This window comes from Bactrocera latifrons, unplaced genomic scaffold (genome assembly GCF_001853355.1).
Source record: "Bactrocera latifrons isolate USDA-ARS-PBARC rearing strain unplaced genomic scaffold, ASM185335v1 scaffold_16, whole genome shotgun sequence".
Classification (NCBI taxonomy): domain Eukaryota; kingdom Metazoa; phylum Arthropoda; class Insecta; order Diptera; family Tephritidae; genus Bactrocera; species Bactrocera latifrons.
The window spans coordinates 205693-220357 of NW_017535074.1; the positions used below are offsets into that span (position 1 = coordinate 205693).

General features: G+C 36.3%; 2 protein-coding genes across 2 annotated transcripts in view; one reads left to right on the forward strand and one right to left on the reverse strand.

Annotated features, from left to right (window-relative positions):
- Positions 1 to 6860: 6860 nt before the first annotated feature.
- LOC108966377 (pancreatic triacylglycerol lipase-like) lies at positions 6861 to 9427 on the forward strand. Its single transcript, XM_018929235.1, has 5 exons — positions 6861 to 7091; positions 7149 to 7311; positions 7373 to 7809; positions 7870 to 8070; positions 9166 to 9427. Exons 1-5 carry the CDS (start codon positions 6953 to 6955, stop codon positions 9396 to 9398), a joined length of 1173 nt encoding a protein of 390 aa, XP_018784780.1. The 5' UTR covers positions 6861 to 6952; the 3' UTR covers positions 9399 to 9427.
- A 645-nt stretch (positions 9428 to 10072) lies between these two features.
- The window catches only part of LOC108966451 (adenylate cyclase, terminal-differentiation specific), a 14590-nt gene continuing 9997 nt past the window's right edge, over positions 10073 to 14665 (reverse strand). The window contains exon 2 of the mRNA XM_018929370.1: positions 10073 to 11144. Coding sequence (XP_018784915.1) covers positions 10431 to 11144 — 714 coding nt within the window. The 3' untranslated portion in view covers positions 10073 to 10430. The remainder of the gene's footprint in view (positions 11145 to 14665) is intronic.

A 14665-nucleotide genomic window follows, 5' to 3' on the forward strand; every position in this document is an offset into this window, starting at 1 on the left:
TCGTCACAGCAAAGCACTACAGCACAAACTATTTATTTCGTCTTATTTATTTGTTTTGCAGCAAACGAACGGCTTGCTAAGACGCATTGCTGCATATAAATCGAATATTTTGCACTTCAATTCCGGCACTGCACGCTGAGGTAGCAAAGCGAATTTATCAAGTATGCTGCTCGTGAGGAACTTGTCGTATCCTTTACGCTGCCAATCAGCTGCCAAGTGCACGCCAGTTATCCACCGGCACTTTAATATGCTTTTGTGTCCGATATGAGTAGTTTACAAGCAATTCTATAAATATTTTCCCCACACACAATTATACAACAACACTGCTACAACAAATCTGCAATCACATAGTTAACGGTGTAGTGCGAGTAAGTTCGCCTTAAGACCTTTAAAGTGCATTGTGTGAGTTATTGCAGTCATTGTGTTTATTTTTAGTGCAAGACATTGTGAGCGGTTTAATCAAGATGCCTGCGCTTCATCAGTTCACACATACAAACATACTATATATACTCAGCTATATAACGGTTATTTGTGAGCACACGCACATTTTTCTTCCATTTCTAAGCATGCGTTCCTTTAGAGGTGTGTGTGTGGTTATTAATCTAGCCGACATTTCGAAGCTATGCACTAACGGTACTATACAACGCACTAAGCATGATAGATGACAACACTGTGGATTATGTTGGAGCCGTAACTGATGCCAGCAATGATGCAGGCAATTCCACGTCATCCAAGCCGTTTACCATTTCTACCACCGAAGTGATACCCGCTGCACCAACGCACTTCACGCTTCGCACCAGAAATCCACCCACAAGCGCACACATTTCTCTGCGCCATTTTCCTATTTCAACTTATTACTGTCAGTTCATCGTTATTAGTTCTCGGTTGTCAGCAAGCAAACAGCTGCTTCGGCGCTGCTCTTTGGTTTTGCTTTGCTTCCTATTCGTATTTTTTCATGGAGATTTTACAAGTTGTGATATGAAAGCTTGGCAGGTGGCCTGATGTGCGATTTGTAAAATAGTTTTGGGAAAAATTTTGAGCATTACTGAAATACGAGTACATAATTTTCTTATTAACTCTGTTTAGTATCGTGCAGGAGTTTGGAAAGCTGTGGAGATGCGCTCAACGAAAGAAACTGTGGAGAAATGAGTTTCTGATGGTTTTAACATCAATTGAAGTTGTTGTGAAATCACGTTGTTCTATGCTCACTTTGATTAAAAACACGAGTTTATGGTTCGTTTTCTACTCAACATAATCTAAAAACAATAATTTTTAACACGGAATGTTTCATATACAATTTTACAAAACTTTCATACAGTCTAAATTCAAGTAAATATCGTCTACCAGTCCACAATAACAATAACTAATAGATTCGCCATATGAAGGAAACACAACTCAATCAAACGACTATCGTAGGCTCGAAACCTTAATCGTGTGGTGTTTTTGCAATATGAGAAACTATTAGGTTAGCATGCGGAAGAAACCATTGGATACATTAAGTAGTGGTAAAATTGTTATCGAAAATGCTACCTTATGAAAATTTTAAAGATTGCTATTGATATTTGATATCCGAAATCCGGGCGATACTAACGCTGATCTCTTTCGAGGTTTCCTACTTTTTAAAAAAAAAACACAGAAACTTCAAATTTAAAGGGGAATATTTATTATCATTCTTAGGAACATTCTTTGGCATATATTTTTTAGATATTATCTCTTTCAAATATTAGCCGCAGCTGCGTCTCAGATGGTTCATCAGTTGAGTGCAATTTTCGAATACTCGTTCGAGAATTTCGACTGGTAACTGGCGTATAACATGCGTGATGTGTTGTTCCAAGGCCTGAATCGAAGTGGGCTTATTCGCATAGACTTTAGACTTTACAAGTTCCACAGGAAAAAGTCTAACGTTGTGTTTACACACGATCCTGATGGCTAATTGATCGGCAGGAAACTGTAAATTATATGCTCACCGAAAGGTTCTATCACCAAATTCAATGATTGTTGCGATGTGTGGGAAGTGGCGCCGTTTTGTTGCAACAAAAAGTCGCTGAGATCGCGAGCTTCAACTACAGGCATCAAATAGTCGATTACCATGGCGCGATAACGGTCGTCATTGACGGTTGCATTTTCACCGGCATCCTTTTTGAAGAAATATGAAGCGGTGACTCCACCGACTTACAAACCACACCAAACCGTTTTTTTTTTGGGTGAAATGACAGTTGTTGAATCTCTTGCTCTTCGTCTCAAATGCAGAAATTTTACTTGTTTACATATCCATTGAGCCAGCGTGAGGTCCATACGCTGAACAAAATTTGGCTCGAAAACGTCGGATCTTCTTGAAACTTTCAAGAGTTTTAGAGTGAAGCGATACTGCTCGGGAAGGTTGAGTGGATTCAGTTCTTGCACAAGCTGAATTTTGTAGGCTTTCAATTTAATATCTGGTCGTAAAATCGTTTTATACGTCAGTCCGAGTTTTTAAAAATCACGTAATTTTCATAATAAATTTTCGTAATAAATTTGAACGATTTGTACAGTACGTTGTTCAGACGCTAGTAATGTCGAGTATTGTTATGGAAAATAATTTCCTCGTCTCTACTCGCAAATATCGAGAACTTCTTTGACAATGGCTAGCTTTTCCTATTAATGGTTTTATCCGGTTTTATAAACTCATAATGAGAAATTAGTCCTCGTAAGACATTTTTTTCAGGCGCAAAGTTCGACATATTTGAACGAAAAAAATATTGTTGTTCACGATTTTAATGAATGATGTCTAGTATGTATACTAAAAAAAAGCATAAGGAGTAAGTTGCTGTTCACCAACAATTGTTCGCAATATTTGAACATTGGAATAACAATCCAGTTTTATCATCTCTTGGCAAATCGTACGAACAAAGTCGGGCCTATAACTACATACAGACATATACAGCCATCTACCAAAAATATTCTCTCGTAATTTGGACAGCACATGTCAACTATGTTTGTTTACGCGGTAAGGGGTATAGTTATACAAACTGAGCCGTGGTGGCCGTTTGGCCGACATTTCCTTCAAATAATCGGCATAACAAAAAAAAAACAAAATAACAAAAAAAAAAAAAAAAAAAAAAAAAAAAAAAAAAAAAAAAAAAAAAAAAAAAAAAACAGAACCCGTTTGGGCCGATTTGAGTGCTTCATTTCCTTTTACCATGAAGCTCTTCTTGTTGGTAGGCCCTGTATAAATCTTTAAAGAAAACTTTCGACAACAAATTGTTTCTGCTTCATTTACTCACCGAAAGTTATATATATAAAGGGATTTTCAATAGGGATGATACTTATATGATTTCTAAGATTAATTTCGTACATTTTTAATATGTCATGGTCTGCATTTTTTTTGGGCAATTTTGGCGGGGTTTTGAGAAAGAATTTGGGCTTGCATCTATATAAAAAATTCTTCGCACTCAGGAACTGAAGCCCTTGAATCGCCGTCGACGTCGTGAATTTGCTGATTCTGCTTTGGAACAACTTGAAAACGATAACGATTACTTTCATAAAATCAACTTAGCTGATCATAGCGGTGCGGTAAAGAAATAAATCTATCGATTCTGGTGCGAAGAATATTCTCAAATTATTTATAAACAATCCTTACATTCGCCCCAATCGACAGTTTGGTGTGGTCTTCGATCTGGTGAAATCATCGTACTTCTTTTGAAGAAAAAGTCGAGCTGGAGAACATCTGGTTGCAATAAATCGGGGCTGCGAGCCGCACAACACTTGCAGCAACCGAATTATTGCGAGAAAAGTTTGAACATTCGATTATTTCAAGAAATTAGCGGACTCTTTTCAAGCTTTACAAGTTAATATTTATGACATCGACTGGATTTAGTGGAATAAGTACTCCAAAAGTTAGTGGAATAAGTAGCAAAAGAAGGCGTGGAGGCCATTTCAATGGTGTGATATTCACAATTGATTGTGCTTAACATTAAATAATAAGCATTTCAATTTGCTAAAAATTAGTGTGTTTTTTGTAAGAAATAAGAGTGAAATATTGGAAAACCCAGTGTATATATTTGACTTATATATTTCTTTATGTAGGTTTGTAATATCTTTGAATGTTCACTTAAAAATTAAAGTTGTTCTTTAAACTGGTCATTGCTTCGCTTCTGACTTTAATCAAAATCACTTTAAGCTCTTTTCAATTTGCGGTTTGCGACGATTTCCTTTTATGGCTAAATGCTTTTTAATTGCAGATTCGCGTCAATTGCAACATGTACTCATGTAGCTGACATGAAAGCGCGCAAATATATTATTTTTTATAAGATTGAAGATGAGGAAAAACCGGTTGCGATTCACAATAAGTAGCTTAAATTTAAGATCTTCTTAGTCACACGACGACAAGGAAGTATTTTTGTAGACAAAAACAGCACAACTGAAAATTTTGCGGTTTCGCAGATAAAAACACGTGTAAAGATGCGGTTCTAGACTCATACATACAGCTGTTGTGCATTGAAATGAGAACAGAAAGTTTAAGCTTTATATTACGGCGTGGACTGAGAAGTCTTCAGCCTGACAGATTGATATAATTGTAACAATAAGAATGATACATTTCCTTCAGGAAAATCACAAGAAGCAGTAACCCCAGAAAACATCGCGATCCTGCTGCCATATTTTTGAAAATCAATATGAATTAAGAGAATGCGATTTTATTCATTTTCAAGGTTCCATAAGACATTTGAAACAAGATCTCAAGATTTAGTTCCTCTCTAAAAATATTCGCTGAGAAAGTACCCTCGGATAATATATTTTTGTATTGTGTATGTGATCTTATTGGCTCAGTCCATTCCATTAGTGGATGCCTTTACACATTTTTTAAAAGCTCTTGAGGCATATGAAATTAATATAAGTTGATCGTGTAAAGCTTACATCCATGACTATATAAGAAAAAACCGTCTTATTAATACTTTTTTTCCTTAGTTAAGGTGTTAGCCATATTTCAATGCCCCTGACTTTATCTCTTATGTAAGGAGCGATACGCTTGTTACTCACAAACTGATAAGTGCTCTTGCTTACAACGAAAAGCAATGACATTGACGTTGTTCGCCATGTTGACAAGCAGGAACACACCCACCAAATATGTGTGTAAAACAAACTGATATACAAGGGTGGCTCGATTAGTTAGAGTGTTAAAGTGTAGTTCACTTATGGTTCAACATTTCGGATGATCCTGTGTGAGGACCTTTGTTATGTTTTCATATATAGAATATATAGTTACCACCGATTTTTTTATTTGTCTAAAATCTATGACTAAAAGGTCAGTTTTTGAGGATATAAAAAGTGGTTTTAAACAGTATACACTAAAATTTTGGGTTATTTTAGGTTAGTTGGCTGATCAAACATCGAAAGTTCGAATTTATAAATTAGCGTTTAATTTTCATTTTCATCAGTTCTGTGCGCTCCCAAATGCTAATGTCTTGACCCAAACGCGGGACAATCGAGAAATAAGTGTTGAGTTGTTTCCACCTCATCTTCTTCCACACAGCTTCTGCAGATAGTATCTGGCCTTAATTCGTTGATCCCAATATAATAGTCAGAGGCTGGTCGCACTATGGGCAAAGAGATCTCTCTTACGATCTCTTTTGAGAGAGCGCATGTATCGATGATGGCTCAACGCTGGGAAAACATCCACGACCGACCCGATCCCGCTCTAGGGTATCTTTTCTTGCTAGCTCATCAGCTTTACAGTTTCTTGCGATTCCGATGTGGTTTGGAACCAATATCAGTTTTATCAAAAAGATACTCGTTGTTATTAATAGCGAGGTTAGGCACTCTTTGACCAGCATTGTCACCCAAGCTTGACTCATTCGTAAAGAAGCTCATTGCTGCTATCCAATAATTTCCCACCCACAACTTCCTCACTGGTGTATGGATAGAAAAGGTCGGTTTGACGACTCCATGATCCAAGTGATCCGGTATGAAGTCAAAGTGGATGAGAATTTCCGAGTGTTCAGTGTTCTTTTAGAAAGCTCTCTGAGTTTGATGGCAACTTTCCCAGCCATACACCTTCCGACAATATCTTTGAAGGATCTATCGAACACTACAGGGCTTAATTGGTCGGATTTTGTAAAAAAACAACGATCTTTCATAATTTAACTCATAACATTGTTATATATTTGTCACACTGATTTCTTTATTATACCAATACTGTAGTATGATTCTCTTTCTGACCAATATCAAAAGGTTTTTTCTAATAGTAAAGCTCTAAGTGTGTTTATGTGGAATAACTTCTCGAAAAAGTTTATTAAATGCTCAGAGATTACTTTAAAGTAGCTAGTTCCTCCATAATAAAAAGTGGCGGAGCAATTCTCTCCTAGTATAAATCGAAGATTTCTGGTATTTTTCTTCGTTTTGATTCCGTAGTGGTTAAGATACCAATGGTGAGCTCGACATTAGCACCAAGCCGAACTTCATTACGACCCTCTTTATGACTAACATCAGAATATTTTGATAATAGCAAAGCTCTGGAAATGTTTCTGTCATAGAATAACACATCGAAAAAGTTTAAATATTTGGGGAGCAAGAGAGAGTGTGTTAAAAAGAGTAAGAGAGTGTTAACGATTGTAACAGAGAGCGTCAATATTCAATATTTTCTCACAGCAATCAAAGAAAAAAGTTGTCAGGGTGATAAATTCAAAAACTCACCTCCTTAACATACCGCCCTCGTATGTAGGGCCCTAAATACCATTTACTTGCAAATTGTTACATATACACTTTATGGCCCAAATATATACATATACGACATATGATCACTAAATGCTGAGGGCAACTATTCAATCATATCTCATATACGAACAGAGTTGAAATCAGTTGAGAAACTTCAGTCGAGGCGCTGCCACAGGCGCACGCATTTCCTTGATTGCTACTGTAAATTCGCACACAGAGTTCAAAGTTTCACCAATTATTTTCGAAAAGTCAATAAGGGGTGATGGCCAATGCGGTGGCTTGCATCTGCAACATCATACATCCGTGTCGCAATGAAATTTCCGGCACTTTCGTGCTGCTCCAATGGCTAGTGACGGGCATCGCAGCGATTGTTAAGGTGGTGCGTCCTGTGTGGGCACTGTGTATGTAAGCGCATTTACAGTTATAAGCATTTTATTAATTAATTCAACTCTCGACAGTTGGCGTACGGACGCATGTACCGTTAAGAGATGAGGACTACAATACCACGTGGATGTACATGGCGAATGGTGATGGCGATGCGGAATTGGCCTATCTACTCGAACCGCCGCCAGAGGTCGAACGCAATATGCCGATGTTCATACAATTCGAATACTATGACAGGTAAGCGCATAAATTTGTGATAAAAATCGAAAATTATTCCTTCCACCACATGCACCCAAAGCAACCCAACACCCTTCATCAGCAATTTTTCCATCGAACACTACGACGAAACTACGTCGCAACAGCGTCACGAAATCGATGAGTGGGGAGAGCTGTTGGCCCAGTTTAAGCCCGAGTTGGATACAAAAATGTTGGTGCACGGTTGGAAGTCGAGCACCAAGAGCCGTTCGATACAGTCGATACGCGAGGCTTATACGAAGCGTGGTAAGCTCAATGTGTTCGCCATAAATTGGCGCGATCAAGCGGATAGCATTTATTATTTGAAGCCAGCGCGTTATGCCATACATGTGGGACGCGCTGTGTCGCGCCTGATTGATTCGCTGGTTGAGAAGCGCAATGGCGATCCACAGCGCATACATTTAATTGGCCACAGCTTGGGTGCGCACATTATGGGCTATGCCGGTTCGTATGCCAGACATCGTGTCGGACGTATTACTGGTGAGTTTCGAATAAGTAGTATTCGTGGTTCTTTTATAAAAAAATGTGTTCATATTGCAGGACTTGATCCAGCACGTCCCGCTTTTGAGAACTGTATTGGTCCTGAGAATCATTTGGATGCCACCGATGCAGAGTTCGTTGATGTAATTCATAGCTGCGCTGGTGTTTTGGGTTTTCAGAAGCCGATTGGTTCTGTTGATTTCTATCCAAATGGCGGACGTGCACCACAACCGGGTTGCAGCGAGTTGACAAAGATTTTTAGTAAGTAGAATGTGGACGCTTCGGAAGTCTTGCAGAAATAGTATTGTGTTAGTTGTATGCAGAATTTCGGTGGTTCAGATGAAATTTTCCCATAACTATAGACAACAAAAGTAGACTGGATAGAAAGCAAACAATAATTGTAATAATAATCCAACGCTCGCCTAACCGATGCGAGAGGCGCATTCGACCTTTAGATATTAACAGTAAAGTTTTAAACTATCTCGAAAGGCGTACCGGAATATTAAATTTCATTTCAGACAGGGGAAAAAAAGTTTCATTCAGGATTTTTACTAATAATATAATGCCAAGCATTTTTCTACCACTAGTAAGTGTAGTTTTAGACTTGGTGTAGAGGTAGACTTGGTCTAGATTCTCCTCGGAAATTCTGAGAAATAAATATTGTTTTTAAGCCAGTTCCAATTTGCTAGAATGCATTTGGGAACTATGGTTCTATATAACAAGAGTCATCCTCCATTATAGGTGTTAAACCTGTTGTAAAAACTGTTTAAGAAACATACGGATCTCTTTATTCTTGAGACCAACGTTTAACAAAGCTGAGGATAAATTTTGCTTTCAAAACTGTCCTACACTTTTGCTACTTGCTCCACCTTTCTTCTTTCTTTCGGCCACAAGTTTTCATCCGCCTCTAACTGTCTAGTATATTTTATGAAAAGTTTTTCATGCCCGAAATCCTCTCGAAGGATTACCGTTGTCTGAGAAGGGACGACCCTTGTAATATGTATAATATGTATGATTCTAACATAGCAGAAGTCGTTCTATGTAAGATGAGCTTCGAACTATCGGGTGTTCTAAAAGAAAAGTCACCTAGTTCTTCAGACATAGATAGGAATGATATTTATTTATTGTGCCAGGATAGGATGTTCTTGACTCATCTTTATTGGAAATTTTGACCAAGTATTCCGATTTATATCGAAATATGTGTCTTAAAGCCGTTGACAGATCTTATTTTATTAAAAATATAGAAAATATTATTTTCTTTCTGCTAACACAGTACAATTTTAAGTTCAGGTTAGGAAACTATATATTTTTAAGTATATCTAGCTAATGCCTCTTTTTCTCAACTTTTCTTTCCAGGTGGCTGCAGCCACGGTCGTTCTCATGAATACTTCGCCGAATCTATTAATAGTGAAAAGGGTTTCCATGCAAGTGCCTGTAATTCCTATGAAGACGTGAAAGCAAAGAATTGCAGTGGTGAGCGTATACTTATGGGAGATCCAGTGCCGTTGCATGCAAAAGGCGTATACTTTTTGAAAACAGCTGACAGACCTAGCTTTGCCCTAGGAATAAGGGGTTGTGGAGCTGCTTGATAATGCGAAACACGATATTATAAATAATTATGAAACAGAATTTTATTGAAAATAAATAATTCTTATGCATTGAAAAAAAAAAGAAAATTCTGGTGTTTTGTTGACCTAGTATTGTGGACTTTAAGATCAGGTGAATAATATATAAGAGAAAAAAATATTTTCTTGGAACACAACTCGGCGACATGAAACATGTTAAATAGTCCTAGAGCCGAGAATAAATTTTCCCCTAAATATTTTTTCCATCAAAAGATCCTCATCAATGAAATGTTGAATATTATCAGGACGTATGCTTCAAACAAGTTGAGCATATTATTGAAACAGTGCTGTATCGTCATGTAATATGTTGTCGACTTTTTACAAATGTTTCGGAAGTAAAAGTTTATTTCAAAAGTTGGGCGAAGCAATAGTCTAAACTGGTCGAACCAAAAACTACGCTGTGAAAAAAATAACATATCTTAGAAAATCCAATGTTATGGCTCTGCAAAACGTCTGCAAACTATTGTCTGTACAAAAAAATTAAGTTAAAATAGTGAAGGTGAGCTAATCTTGTGAGAGATCTAAAGTCGAAAGTATAGAATTATGGAGTTCCACTGCTCGAGTAATATGTATTGTTCTTTGAAATATTTTTCAGCAAAACCATTCCTTACCTGATTTCTAAAGAAAGAAAAGAACGATTTCAAGTACATGTTCATATGTATTTTTTTTTTTTTATTACAAGATTTCGTTCAACAGTCAGTGTGTATCTAATCGAACAATTTGAAAGAAATTTCGCTGCTTGCATAAATTAAATAAAGAAGAGAACTTAAATTTAGATGACTGTTGCTATATATACCGAGTAAATGAATCTAAAAGGCACTCATTTTCATATAAATTTTTAGCTCGAAAGTGTACCAAGAGAGCAAATGAACTACAGCGTAGCCCCCGAACGCTTGTGAAGAATTAATTTTCCACTAAAAACCAATAACTTCGAGAAACATATTTGCCGAAAAGTCACCATTTCATCTCACCTCATCTAGCGATCCGCCCACGCACTTAAAAGTTGTACTGCAGATTACCGCTGGAGAACTTGACGTGCGACACTTTGTCCGACGGCGAGTACTGCACGCCCAAGAGCTTCTCCGTGGTGCTAGTGACGCTGCCGCTACCCACAGTCGGCGGAATGGGCGAGGTGCTCAGACCGTTATTGGCGGCATAAGTGGCGGCGGTGGGCGCAGTGGCGTACTGACGTTCAGCCAATTGCTGCTGGCGTTGCATGTAGTTGGCATAGTCGGTGCTTGTGTAGATCGGGCTAGTTTGGTGGCTGGCGCCCGCTCTGAAGGCGGCTGAGGTGGGCCGGTGTTCGTTGTAGAGCTGACGCAACAGCTGCTGTTGGTAATCCTGTTGGCTCACATACTGCTGTTGCTGTTGTTGCTGTTGCTGTTGTAATTGTTGTTGCTGTTGCAATTGCTGCTGTTGCTGTTGTTGTTGGTAGGCAAGATAGGCGGCCTGCAGCTGATCGACTTGCTGCGGCTGTGCGGTCTTTGGCGATGCCGTCGAATATTGCTGTGCCTGCAACAGTTGCTCTTGCAGTTGTTGTTGTTGTTGGATTTGTTGCAACGTTTGCGCGTAGTGATCCTGTGCGATCTGTTGACCGGCGTAGGTGGGCGTGGCCTGTGTGGCGTACTGCTGGGCGTAGGGATAAGATTGCTGGGCATATTGCAGCGCTTGTTGTTGGTAGGGCGACTGGGCCTCAGCTGCCTGGGAGTACTGAAAAGAGAGAGTAATGGCGAACAACATAAGTGTGAGAGTGCAAATTTATTTACGCGTGTGCGATTTGTTACGTAATTGTCCACTTCGTATGTATGCATCTCTGGGCTTGGTAATGGACACTGATTTATTATGACTGCGGAGCTTTTTTTCTATTTTCTTTGGAACGTAAGATTTTTTACACAGATTTTTTAAGCGGACTTTTATTTTTATTTAACATTTATTGAACAAAACAGATATAGAATGAAAAAGCAAAGTTAAGTTTTCACTTTTGTCGCTGTGACATTTAAATACTTTTTATGTGTTTTGTTCAGCTCTGCAGTTTCGACAGTGTTTATTATCCGTTCGCTAGTATAAATTTGTTATTAAGTCGAAACTTTAATATATTAAAAAAGAACATGTTCATTTCATTATTAGTTTTTTATTTAAGTAACTACTTGAACCAAATTTTGTAATCTCTGGTACAAGTTTGGGCTTCGATTTCGCTTATCAGATTTGTATCATTACTTTTAAGGAAGGTTACCGCATCATTCCTAATTGTAGCTGCTCATAATGATAAGATTTAGTATTATCTGCATTTCTGGTCAATTTTAGTATTTCTGCTAGTTTTTGCAGATATTTTTAAGTATTGGAAGTGTACTGCCCAAAGAAGTTTGATACAAGTTTGTTAATGATGCAAGTTGCTCAAGGTTTTATTGTCTTGAAATCTTGAAGTGAAATCGAAGATCTATGTTTACTACTCAAAGCTATGAGTAATCAACTTAGAATACGTTCATAGTATTTTTCAGTGCGTGACCATTTCTGCCGCTGACTCGAAAAGTAGATTCCACTATTAGTGTTTACCAAGTTCGGCTCTCGCTGGACAAGAGGGGAAAGCTATATCGATAAAAGAAAACCTTTGCTTTAATCTATTGAGATAGTGCTTTCAACGTAAAAAGCATGTTCGATGTTTCAAATGCCTTTGTCTATAAAAACGGAGCAGTAAAATTACACAATAACAAAAATTATCATAAAAAATATATTTTTACTGGCATTTTTTGTTAATTAAATATTTTGTTAAAAAATTAAAAAAAAAAATAAATATTTTTTATTTGAAAATTATATAAATATTAAGAAAAAAATAATTAATATTTTTAAGAAATAATTAGTAATAATAATTACAATTTTTAAGAAAATAAAAATTATTTTTAATAAAAAAAGATATTAATATTTATAATTCGAAATTTTTTTTTGTAGTCTTTCTAGAAAATGAAATAATATTTTTAATAAAAAAAAAGATCTTAATACTTATAATTCAAAATTTTTTTTGCAGTCTTTTTAAATCAGAAAACATAATTTGGTATTAATGCAAAAATTAAGGAAGTTAATTTTTCTATTTAAAATAGTCTACACAGGCGCATTTTTAATAGCATAAAAGGGCTTAGAAAGATCTTTTTCTCGACTTGGATCGGTATGTTTGTACAGTAGCTATGTGGTATAGTAGACTGATCTGTATAATTTGGTAGAATATTGTAGCGTTTTTCGTGAATACTAGTCCGAGAATATAGCATTGCCTTATTCATGAAAATATTTTGTCAAATCATAATGTTTTCCATACAAAGACTTAAATTTGACCGATCAGTTTGTATGACAGTTATATTCAAAGTGATCCTATATCGGGGGTTGCAGTCATCGATATCTCTCAGACGGCTACATCAACTCAGCACATAGCGCTGATAATTTATTTTATAGAATTTCCGACACTTTTTTCTGACAGTTAAAAACTTCGTGACAGATTTAATGTAACCTGCTCAAGTTAAAAATTCGGTTTATATTAATTGTTTAAAGAGATAGTGGAATGATATTTGAACCTACAAAGTTCCATAAATAAAGAGTTTCGTCAGAACTCTTCTCAAACAGTGCAAGAACTCTCCGGCATTCAATGAAAACAAAAATGCATAAGTGCATTAGATATCTGTCTGTCATCATAAGAAAGGGCAGGTAGACATTTTCAATCATGCATGTAAAACCCCGTTGGAAATGGTGAACACAAAGTGTCGTTGGGTAATTTCAGTCTTATCTTCTCCATTAAAAAATCCCTAAATCTAAATAGAGTAGTGATGCATAAATCTTTGAAAATATTACAATGACGGAATGATTAAATTAAAATGGACTAGATACTTTTTTTTGCATAGGTTGATAGGATCGCGAACATTTGAATAAAGTTTGAGGAAGATTTCAAAATTGGTGTGAAGCATTAACTATTTAACGTTGACTCGTTAATAAGGTCATAAGATCATGGAAAATTTGCCTCCCTTTTATACATCAAAAACCGAAATATTCACTTCGGAGAACGCTGTATGAGTCGATTAAGATATGTTTGAATTGAATTTCATAGGCTCAGGTAAAAGAGAGATCGCAGTTGGTCTACTATAAGCAGTTTTTTGTAAAGCAATAACAAAGAAACTCCAGTATTCGATGTTCTAAGTCAGCAAAGCGCCCTGTGACTAATACAAATTTGCTTAGCTGTTTAATTTTTATTTCCACCAGATGAATGAACCATCCAATTCAACGAATGGACCATCTGAGACATAGCTTCAAACAACATTTCAAAGAGATAATGTTCAAAAAATGAAGGCCAAAGAATGTTTTTTCGAAGGATAATAAACATTTCCCATTAAATTTTTTTTTTTTTTTTGTGTTAAAAACGTGGGGAACTTCGAAGTGGATCACCCTTTAATACAATTTATTTTTAATTTTAAGTAGTTGGTTATTTTATAAATTAAACTTATTTTAAAAATTAAACAAGAAAAAACGTTAACTTCGGCTGCACCGAAGCTAATATACCCTTCACAGGTGCATTTCTTTTAGTAACTATGTGTTTAGTTTATATGGAAGCTATATGCTATAGTAATCCGATCTGAACAATTTTTTCGGAGATTAAATTTTTGCCCTAGAAAATAATCAGTGCCAAATTTCGTGAATATATCTTGTCTACTGTGAAAGCTTTCCACACAAGAACTTGATTCCGATCGTTCAGTTTGTATGTCAGCTATAAGTTATAGTAGCCAGATATCGGCAGAAAATGACATTTGCAAAATTTCAAAACGATATCTTAAAAACTGAGTGACTAATTCGTATATATACAGACAGACAGACGGACATGGCAAAATCCACTCAGCTCAACATACTGATCATTTATATATATATACTTTATAGGGTCTCCGACGCTTCCTTCTGGGTTTTCCAAACTTCGTGACAAACTTAATATACCCTGTACAGGGTATAAAAATGATGTAAATATTTTACAAATAAACAGTTTGTTAAGAAAAAAAAATCAATGTTTTTAAAGCAGCTACCAACGACATGCATTTTTATAATCCAAAAAAATTTAGGTTTTTTATTTAATAAATAGTTTTTGTTTGTTAAAAATGAAAAAAAGAAATCAAATATTTTACGTACGAATTTATTCACTTATAATCAATTTATTTACTTAAATTTTTATGCAAAATATTTGATTAACTATTTTTAATTTCAAAAAT

What these genes read in the sequence shown, in the direction of transcription:
- LOC108966377 (XM_018929235.1), top strand. Translation starts at nt 6,953, where the DNA reads ATGGCCAATGCGGTGGCTTGCATCTGCAACATCATACATCCGTGTCGC. An exon ending in GCGTCCTGTGTGGGCACTGT is followed by an intron (nt 7,092 to 7,148) that starts GTATGTAAGCGC and finishes AACTCTCGACAG; the next exon opens with TTGGCGTACGGACGCATGTA. An exon ending in CGAGTTGACAAAGATTTTTA is followed by an intron (nt 8,071 to 9,165) that starts GTAAGTAGAATG and finishes TTTTCTTTCCAG; the next exon opens with GTGGCTGCAGCCACGGTCGT.